The sequence below is a fragment of the Poecilia latipinna genome, unplaced genomic scaffold, assembly GCF_001443285.1.
Source record: "Poecilia latipinna isolate Pla-1442-1.1 unplaced genomic scaffold, P_latipinna-1.0 Scaffold543, whole genome shotgun sequence".
In the NCBI taxonomy this organism is placed as follows: domain Eukaryota; kingdom Metazoa; phylum Chordata; class Actinopteri; order Cyprinodontiformes; family Poeciliidae; genus Poecilia; species Poecilia latipinna.
Genome location: NW_015113159.1, coordinates 70,734 through 80,868, shown reverse-complemented (window position 1 = coordinate 80,868; position 10,135 = coordinate 70,734). Strand labels below are relative to the sequence as shown.

Below are 10,135 nucleotides of genomic sequence, written 5' to 3'. Positions count from 1 at the left end.
TGATCCGGTTCTGACCTGGTTCTGACCTGGTTCTGACCTGGTTCTGATCCGGTTCTGACCCGGTTCTGACCCGGTTCTGATCCGGTTCTGATCTGGTTCTGATCCAGTTCTGATCCGGTTCTGACCCGGTTCTGACCTGGTTCTGATCTGGTTCTGACCCGGTTCTGATCCGGTTCTGATCTGGTTCTGATCCAGTTCTGATCCGGTTCTGACCCGGTTCTGACCTGGTTCTGATCTGGTTCTGATCTGGTTCTGACCCGGTTCTGGTCTGGTTCTGGTCCAGTTCAGACTCCTTCAGCTTTTAGATAAAACTGACAGATTTTCGGTTTCCATCATTTCTCTGATTAAAGGTTCTTATTGAACACAGAGAAGGAGATCCGGTCTGAGCAGCGGAAGGATACGGCGAGCAGCCAGCGTGAAGAGTCCCATAATTCAGTTTAAAACTATTAAAATAACCGACTGGTGTGAAAGTGAAGAAGCGTAAAAATCCTCAGCATCTCAGGCGACTGAAACATTTTGGAAAAATTCAGGATTTAATTGATAAATAAAATTGAATTAAATCTTTTCTCACCAACGTATCCTTCCACCAATCAGGTTCCTCAGCAGCTGCTCCTTATAGAGGTTTACTCATATTTACAGGTCACACTACTTTAACATGACTTATTTACTTCTTCTTCCTCCGTCTCCTGGAACCGGAGAACGCCCTCGGTTCTGGATTAAACGATTAGCTCAAAGGAAAACCTCGGAAAAAACCTGGAAAACTACAGATTTTAAATCTTTACAGGAATAATTCCCAGAGTCTGAAACAAACTCTTCTGACCAGCGGAAGAATACGTTCATCAAAACGACTGCCGTTCTTTGGCTAAGAAAATAGATCCTACACAGAAACAGAGTAAGCATTATAAAAATCTGATTTATTTGAGATTCATTTGGTTTTAGATTTTTAAGAAAAGTCTGTATTAATGTGTAGGGTCTATTTTGTTATCCAGAAAACATCAGTGTTTCTCTGCGTATCCTTCCACTGAGCAGGACTAGTTTTCTATGAGTTGGACGTCCTGCAGCTGCTTGTGTCAGGATTTATGTAGAAAACATGGAGAAACTTTTCACTGCTTGACTTTTACGTCACATATTTATTTAATTTTCTCTGCTTCCTGAGCCGAAGGACGCCTCGACGCCGCGGCCGACTGCGCCAGCAGCTTCATCTCCACACAAACAAACGGCTCGTCTTCACTCTGCTGGATTGTCAGATCCAGTTTCTCTCTGTTGTTTGTGGATCATAAATCAGGACCAGAACCGGTTCCGGTTCCTTCCCGCTCCAGAATAATTGTGTTCAATGTAAACACCTCTCTCTCTCTCTGCGCGTGTCGGGGCGATCGGCCTCCGTCCTGATGAGGTGATAATGTGAAAACAAAGCGTATTAAATCCAGCGGTGACCCCGTGACCCCGCAGCTCTTTTGCCACTCTGGCTTCGCTGCCGGTGGTTTACAGTGAGCTCTGCTAGAAGCAGCCAGACGTGTTTCATCAAACCGAGGATTCTCCCGAGGCCGGACCGGAGCGACTCGATCAGGGCTCCATTAAAAGAGAAGCAGGAGAGACGGGTCTGGAAGCCATTTCCTTTGAATATTCTAACAATGCAGTGGGAGTCGCCATAGTAACTGTGGTTACTATGGCGACTCCCACCCTGGCCAGAGGAGCGGGGTTAGAATAATGCACACTTCAAACCGTCACTAGAAATGGTTAAAGTTTGATTTGAATTGTTTGTGTCCCTGTTAGATCATTATTGACTTAATGTGTTGTTAATGAAAATTGTTTGGATAATTTAGAGAAGTGAAATTATTGTTAGCCTGCATCAGAGCAGAAACGGGTTTAAATGCTCGTTTCTTCCAGTTTCTTCTGAACCAATCAGAGCTGCAGCCTGACGGCAGTGAAGGAGAATCAAGATGGAGACAAATGTCAGGCTGAAGATGATGATGATGAAGATAAAAACTGTGGCCAAGACGCTCTAAATGTCAAACAAGTGAGACAAAATAGTCCGAATCTGAAGTTAGAGAATTTTATCTATGATTGTCAGTGATGGCTAAAAGGCTAGCTGTGCTAACCACAAAGTGCTAATCATAAACATTAGTTCTGCTAAGGGCTAAAACATGGTATATAGGAGAAGCTAATGCTAAAGAGCTAAGTTCAATTCAAATTAAATCTGACCTTGAAAGACGACACTTCAGAACAAATTATCATTTACATTTTCTATAAATGTATTTGTTGTATTTTGTCTTTTTTGTTTGTTTTGTTTCTGTACGTTTCTTGTTTCGATTAAAGTTATTGAGGAAAAAAACATGATAACAGGAAACAGTCTTCTCCCCCTTCAAAACAAGAGCATGAAACATCTAAGTACTTGAAGGATTCTTAAAAGTTAAGAACCAAAACTTTAACTCAGATGTTGAACTTTATTAAATGTAAAGTTTTCAAAACAGCCAATAAATTAGCATTTAGAGTTTTTCCAGGAAAATGAATTTAGGGGAAGCTAAGTGCGACGAACATTTTCAAAGTTAGCATAGAAGCTAAATTCCAGGATTCATCCCAATAAAAGCTGCTGATGGTTCTGCTTTTTAACTGAGCCTGTTTCCGGTTTTTCGTTGATCTTTTATTGTAAGAAACTTGAAGGAGTTTTTGAGTTTTGACGAAGACCATGAGCTGACTGGTTGGATCGGCGTTGAGCTGCTGTGGTTTGTCTGAGTGCTGGATTTGGGCCGCGTGTCGGCGGCACTAACGCTTGGTTGCGTGTCTCCACAGCGCCATGGCGACCTACCCGCCCACCTGCTCCAACACCAACACGTCCCAGGGCATGAACATGGCCAACAGCATCGCCAACCTGCGGCTCAAAGCCAAGGAGTACAGCTTGAACCAGGTTCCCACGGTCAACTGAGCCGCCGCTCCGGACCGGACAGGAAACGGCCACGCCGTCCCGGGACGGGGGCGGGGCTTCTAACCCGAGGTGACTTTACTTCCTCCTGAGGTTCTCTGAACTCTGAAGGACTTCCTGAGCGGATTTAGCATCGAGCGTCTGGCTTTGACTGAGACTCGGACCCGGACCGTTTGGAATCCCCCGTTTCATTTTTCTTCTTTTTTAAACGTCGCGGATAAAAACCAAAAGTGGGACCAGCCAACCAAACACTTTGTCATTTACTCATTATTTTTTTAAAAACATGTTTTTTCTCCATGTTATACCACTGAAAAGCCGCTTCAGTGCTTTCTGACCTACATGTTATATAGTCCAGTATAAAGTTAATGTATTTCTGAAGCCAAACCAGTAGATAATTTCCTATGATATACTTTATTTGTAACAGAACCTTGTATATGAATAAAAAAAGCATTTCAAGCAACCCAAACAGATTCCAGCTGGAGGATTTGTCACGTTTGTGCAGCAGAAATCAGATTTTTTTGTTGTTGTTTTACAGTGCAGTCTAACTTAAATCACACTTCAGACACTGTGTGAAATAAAGTCTGTTTATAGCCGGGGCCATTTGGAAAGCAAACCTGATCGCGGCGCTCATGCTCGGCCCATAAAGGAGAGATTTATCACCAGAGAACAGAAAAACTCGAGCTGCTCATGCTCTCTGTCCGGAGTGTTTTCTTTCCCAGATTAGAAAAGCCTGAAGTTTCCATCTTTAAAAACCGAATATTTACGAGGAGGGAAGTCCTCTCCTTAATGCGGAGGGGCCCTGGGGCCTCGTTTGCTCCACGGCTCGCCGTTTCTTCTTCGCGACCCCTGGTGACCCTCGGCACGGACCAACACATGTCCTCCGAGTCGGGCCGAGTATCAGAACAAGTGCCTTGAAAAAAGCAGATTTATAATTCAGAGCCTTTCACCGCCTGAAGCGCTGACCTGCTCCGGGTTCTGAAACCTGATTCAGCTTCAGATTTATTCCAGATTTTAAAACTTTTAGAGCCTTTTGGATCAAACTCAGGCTGTGAAACTTTGGAAAGTAAAACGTCTCTGCGCTGTTCAGAAACTTCAGTTAAAACTTTAAATTATCATTAAACTCAGAAAATTCAAAGAAATAAAAAATGTCTGACATGAATTTGTATTTGATTGTTAAATTCATTCTTCAACATTCAGGAAGTTAAAGTGTTCGATTTATTTCTTTATTTTTAGACTTTTTGAGGAAACGAACATTTTTTCTACGCTGACTTGATAAAGTTATGCAACGTTAAATTTTCAACATAAATCTCATGAAAACATTTTAAGCAGTTTTTGTTTTTTCTGCCATCGTTTTGAAAGTTTTTTGGCTCTTTAAATTTCATCGACGTTTTAAACTGAATTATCAGAAAATCGTTTGTTTTTCTCAGGACAGAAAAATATTTCCTTTCTGTTTGCAAACAGCCTGATTTATTAATTGAGCTTCAGACGTTCATAACAACATCAATTATAACAGCAGAGTTCAAACATCGTCCCGTGGAAATAATGTTAACATTTTACAGTATTTTGTCCATTTGGAGCAGATTTATAATAATAATTGATCCATAACTGGAATCTGTATTAATAGAAGCTAAAAATCATTTTTCAGGTTTTTGCTCTAAAACTGTTTTCTGAGTTAAAATTATTTTTCAAATAAAATTTTTACTTTTATAATAACTTAATCTGGACATTTAAAACATGACCTGAAAGTGACTGAATATTGTTTTCTACCTGATTTAATAAAAATTGTGACATCAATGAGACCAAACTGTTTAAAACACCAGATGTTCAAAAATAAAAACCTTGTTTTTAGGTTTCAGGAGGTTTTTGACATACTTGTTCAGTTTTATGTTACAGAAGCATTAATGCCATTTTAATATTTTCCTCCATGTAATTTCAACATTTCAGCTTCACAGTTTGAAGTTTGCAGGTGTCTGAAGGTTAAATTTCACTAAACTTTATTAAACTTGAACGTTTGTCGTTCTCGGCGTTTTTTCTGGATGTTTTTCTCCTGAAGTTGTTAAAGTGAAGATCGTCTGTGAACCTTAAATTAGACGTTTGGGAAACGCAGGTTTGGACTTTTTAGCAACTTCAAATCAGTTAAATTAGATTATTTTTCTTTTAGATTTGCTGATTTTCTTCAGTTAGATTTTTTTCTGAAGCTTTTTAGCTGTTTTTTTATTTTGTGTTCTGTTCAGCAGCGAGTCGAAGTTCAACTCATTTACTTTCACAAGTGAAGTGTTGCAGCTTTGCCATGATGATAAACCTGATGATTTATGGTAGACTTGATTATAAATGTGAGTTTTTATTATAAATGTGAGTTTACTTCTGATGTCAAGGCAAAGAGAGGGAAAAGAAAAGACGTTTAGAGGAAAGGAATCTGGTTCCACACCTGCAGAAAGAGAGAAAACAAACCAAACCACAGAAATAAACAACATATGCAAATAAAATAATGACAATTATCACTGAAAACTAGGCGGCACAGTTGAGTCGTGTTTAGCTGCAGTGCAGAGTCTGAAACACCTGGAGCTGAAGGCGCTTTTAAAAAGCTAAGACCTGTAAAGGCCTGGAGGCTGATTCTGTTTATTTTTACGACTGACGTTCCTTCGTGGCTCTTTTAGGACCTTTTGTCTGTAAAGTTTCTGTTTCCAAATGATGCGTCTTAAAGTTTGTTCCTGCTGTTGGAGGGATTCCTGGGTTAGTTTCAGCTGCCGGTTGTTTTCCTGCCCACTGATCCCTGACTGTGGTATGTCCAGTGTTGCCCCTCTGCCCCCTGCCAGGCGCCCGGCTCACCTTTCACGGCCAGCCCGGCCTGACCTGAAGTGATTCCAGATGTGGGATGTTTGTGACCCCCGCCCCCTCCGTTTGGCCCCCGGGGCCCAGCCAGCCACTCCATCAGGGCTGACAGCGTCCCCTCGGACAGCGTCTCTCCTCGCCTGAGCACATGACATGCCCCCCGCCCCCTCCCCTGGCAGCGGCGCCACATCTGGAGCTCATTACAGAGGAGACAGTGCGAGTGAGGGCGGGGCGGGCCGTCTGCATGCATGGGAGCGGGAAGCGGAGCGCTGCCTCTCCGGTTCCTGCAGTGATCTTTGTCCCGCTGTCAGTGCCACATGATCGCGAATGCTTCATTAATGAGCGGTTTCTGGAGCGGTGAAATACTGCGCAGCTGTTAACAGTGTGTGGTTGGAGCGAGCAACCAGAGGAATGTCCCAAGATGTGGAGTTTCCACGCAAACTGCAGTTGACTCAGAGGTTGCGCTGTTTGTGTGATTAAGTCACTATTTTCACAAACTGCGGCCTTCAAGGTGAAACTTTTCTCCAGGAAATCTGAGCTGCTGCGGATCGTTTGGCCCAGAAACGTCCCGGAACCACGCGGACGGACCGGGCTGCCCAGCCGGAACGTCGGCTCGGATGAGGAACCAGAACCTCCCGCTCTTCAGCGGATAGAAATACAGAATAATCTCTGCAGGAGTTCAAATTAAACACTGCTGCTGTTCTCTGAAGATAAACGTTTCCCTCTGATTCAGATCCAGATTTCTGACAGCGGATCTTTTTGCAGGTTTTTCTTGGATAAAACCGATGATTTTACTCAGTTCCTCAAACCAACAGCGAAAAAGATTCAGAACCAGCTGGTTTAGACCCGGAAGCAGAAATCTGGGGGAAAATATTTGTAGCATTTTTATATTTCAGTAACAGAATCCAGAACTTTCCAGCATTAATGAAATGCTCCAATCAGGAGCTGATTTTGGCCACAGAGTTACATAAACTGAAATTCTGAAAATAAATTCACTTGATGGAAACAAACAGGTCAATTTTGAGACCTTTCTAAAGCAGGAAGTGGACTACAGCACAGGGCATTCTGGGTAAATGCAACCAAAGCTAACGTGCTAGCCTAGCGCTAGCAGCAGAAATGGCTCCTGGTCTTTAGAGAAATCCTCCAACACTAAAATCTGACGCCTCCATCTTGTTTCCATCTGGTGAAGAAGGAAGTTGCTCTCAGTGTCTTCAGAGGTTTTTGTGTCGTTTCCTTCAGTGGTTCTTGGTGCAGCGCCCCCACAGGCCAGGAGGGGGACAGTTGCTCAAAAAACTTCCGGGTAAATACAAAAACAAACGTGAGTGTTCAGCCGAGCGGGAGAAATGGATTGTGGGTCCTGGTACAACATTTTTCTCGTGCTTCAGCTGTAAGTTGTTCGCCATAATTTGTTAAATAAAAATGAATAAAACGTCTGTAAAGCAGGAAAGTTTCAGCCTTTCTTCAGACTGAATGTTAAATACTTTCTGCGCTGCATCCACAGGCTTGGAATAGGCCGGTTGTGTTGTTTTTCAGAGAGTGGATGGATTGTTTTTGGTGACAGAGCGAGTTGTTAGCCTGTTGCCATGGCGACAGGCGGACATGATGAGTCTGAGTCAAAGCTGTAAGTATTCTCAGATCCATCTGGTTCGGGTCTCAGTGTTGCGTTCCGACTTCATGTTTTCCTGATTTGCTTTCGTCTTCTTCTGTTTCAGCTCCAGACGGCAGTGCTCTGTTTTTCAGCTGCCTGGAACAGCGCCACCTGCTGACCAAGGTAACTCGTTTGGAGGATGATCAGCAGACCCTGGTGGTTTTCTGCTTCATGAACTGTAAGACATTGTCATCATCAAAGTGTGCAGTAATTAATTTGACTAAAAGTTTAATTTTGCCTCTGGTGAGAGAAAATGTGTTTTCTGGTTTGTTTAAACTTGCTGATACATCTGTAAATGACAGCCTTCCAGAGAGCGACGTTTAAAGTTTCGGTCTGCCTGCTGCAGCCTTAAATTACACGTTGACTTCTCTCATGCAGCGCAGAACATGCAGACCGACATATTTTTATTTTTGTCCTGGAAGGAAATGAAATCAAAGCCATTTCTGGTTGGGCTAAAATAGCTGCTGCTGCTGCTGCTTCTTGAAGCAACCAAAGCAGCCATTACGCTGAGCGACGGGATGCTGCCGTGTAATCATCATGACCCGGACCGGACCGGTCCGAACCTCCCAGCGTCACGGCCGACCTGGGAAAGACGCAGGAAGTCATTTCAGAGAACGTTCCTTTGCTGAACTGATTGGAAAAAAGCAGCGAAATAACAAGCAGCTCCACTTTGAACTTTAAATTTAAATGTTAAAGTTTCGAATTAACTCTCAGCATCAGGTCAAATTAAAACTTTAAAGCTTTATTGGAGAAATAAAAGCTGAATCTGGTTGGTGATCATTGGGATTTTCCCTGTTGCTTCCAACTGTGGAACAGGAATAAGCTGATGTTTTACTCCCCCTGCTGGACGCTGTGAGAACTTGCAGCTGCGCATCAGAACATCTGTCAACAGCAGAAAACTAAAAACCACAAGATTATTAAATTCACAAGCAGATTTACAGCCACTGACAGAGAGCTGAACTAACGTGTGAGTTTTGACAGTTTTGTTTTGGTTCAGTGATTTTTAATGTTTCCATTAATCTCTAAAAACGATGAATATTCAGTCTTGTTTAATCTGCTGACCCAGTCAGCATTTTCTAATATTTCTTTTGTGGATCAGCAGTTTTCCTGCTGATTTTCATCTCAGCTTGTTGAACCATTGAACTCTGATTTATGGATCATCCAGGCAGAAATAAAACCTGAAGCTGAATCAGAGCCGATTATCAGAGACGTTCAGATAAAAACGGTTTAATGAAGTTCAGTTCAGTGAAATTGCTCATAACTGATGTTAAAACTAACAGATCCAATTCATTTTAAATGTAATTACATAAAGTCCAAACCAATCAAACTCAGAACCACTGATTGGTGAAAGGATTCAGTCTGGAAGTTCAGCTGAGCGCAGCTTGTTGCTGATTTTGTTGTTGGAAGCATGTGGTGACAGGAAATACCTGAACGGAGGCAGTAGGAGAAAGTAGCAGAGTACAGGAAACCTGGTTTTAAAGAATGAAAAGAAAAACTCAGCTGCTGATAAATTTGATCAGTAACAGGAGCAGACATCTCTTCCTGAATCTCACCCAAACGTCTGAATGGACACCTGTCTTTACCAGGCTTTTTCCTTCCACTTAACTTTCCATGAACATATTTGGACTACTGTGCGAACAGCTGAGTTCTTAAAGGCTCGACTTTTTGTTGCTCCTGATTAACTGATTAGTTTGAAGGTTTCTTTGGTTTTGTAGAAAACCTTTGTAATTTTAGCCTGTAAATGGGATTAATTTAGCTAAATATTCAAACTAAATATTTAGCTTTGTAATGAATATTTAATTAGAAAGCTAAATATTTAGTTTGAAACTATTTAGATGGTAACCTAAATATTTTGTTAGCAAGCTAAATATTTAGCTTGCTGGCTAAAATTGGACTTTGATGGTAAATATTGTAGTTATTTATGAAGCTGAATATTTAGCTTCAAAGTAAAAATTTTGTTAGCAAGCAAAAATCTTAGTTTGAAGTTGAATAATGTAGTTAGCATGCTAGATATTATATTAGGAAGCTAAATATTTAGTACAGACTGAGACATTATTAGTAAATGAATGATAAAAATGCAGCTTTGAAAAATAAACTCCAATTCTTCCCAGTGACGACAGAACCAGAATTATTGCTGTTAACTTCTGACTCTGTAATCTGTAATCTGCACCCATGTCGAGTCTCAGTCGATATTAATTTAATTAAAGTCACACTTGAAGAAATGACTGAAGTCTCTCAGGTCGTCTGCTGACCTGATCGTGTTTCTTCCTAAAGGTTTGAAACTCCTGAAGGTGGAGAAAAGTTTCAGCTGGTCGAACGCAGAGCAGCGACGTCCAGACTTCAATCCAAGCTGCAGATGTTTCCAGATGTTTCCAGATGTTTCCTGATGTTTCCTGATGTTTCCAGGTGATCCGATCAGGTGGGTTTTTTGTTTTTTAAGGAATCTTGGTCGGCTGAAGCTGCTGCGATGTGGAGAAGGTGTGAGACGACCAGAGAGACGCTGCACAGCTGGAGACCATCATGCAGAGAAACAGGACACTGCACGGTAGAGCTGTGTGTGTGTGTGTGTGTGTGTGTGTGTGTGTGTGTGTTGAATGAGAAAGGAGCATTCAGTCTGAGCCTTTTGATCAAAGTCAAAACTTGAGGCTAACAAGAGCGTTTCTTTTCCTCCTTTGAAGGCGGTTTGAGTTTTCTCTAATAGTCCCGTGTGTGTGTGTGTGTGTGTGTGTGTAGGT

At 41.9% G+C, this 10,135-nt stretch overlaps 1 protein-coding gene across 2 annotated transcripts in view; it reads left to right on the top strand.

Moving 5' to 3' along the window:
- The window catches only part of prrx1b (paired related homeobox 1b), a 24,300-nt gene extending 16,296 nt beyond the window's left edge, over positions 1-8,004 (top strand). Inside the window, exons 4-5 of one of the 2 annotated variants that reach the window (XM_015041226.1) lie at positions 2,791-2,942; positions 7,943-8,004. In XM_015041226.1, coding sequence (XP_014896712.1) covers positions 2,791-2,923 — 133 coding nt within the window. In that variant the 3' untranslated portion in view covers positions 2,924-2,942; positions 7,943-8,004. Of the gene's footprint in view, positions 1-2,790; positions 3,390-7,942 lie in introns of those variants that run through there. The other variant, XM_015041225.1, reaches the window with a different exon arrangement.
- The last annotated feature ends 2,131 nt before the right edge of the window (positions 8,005-10,135 follow it).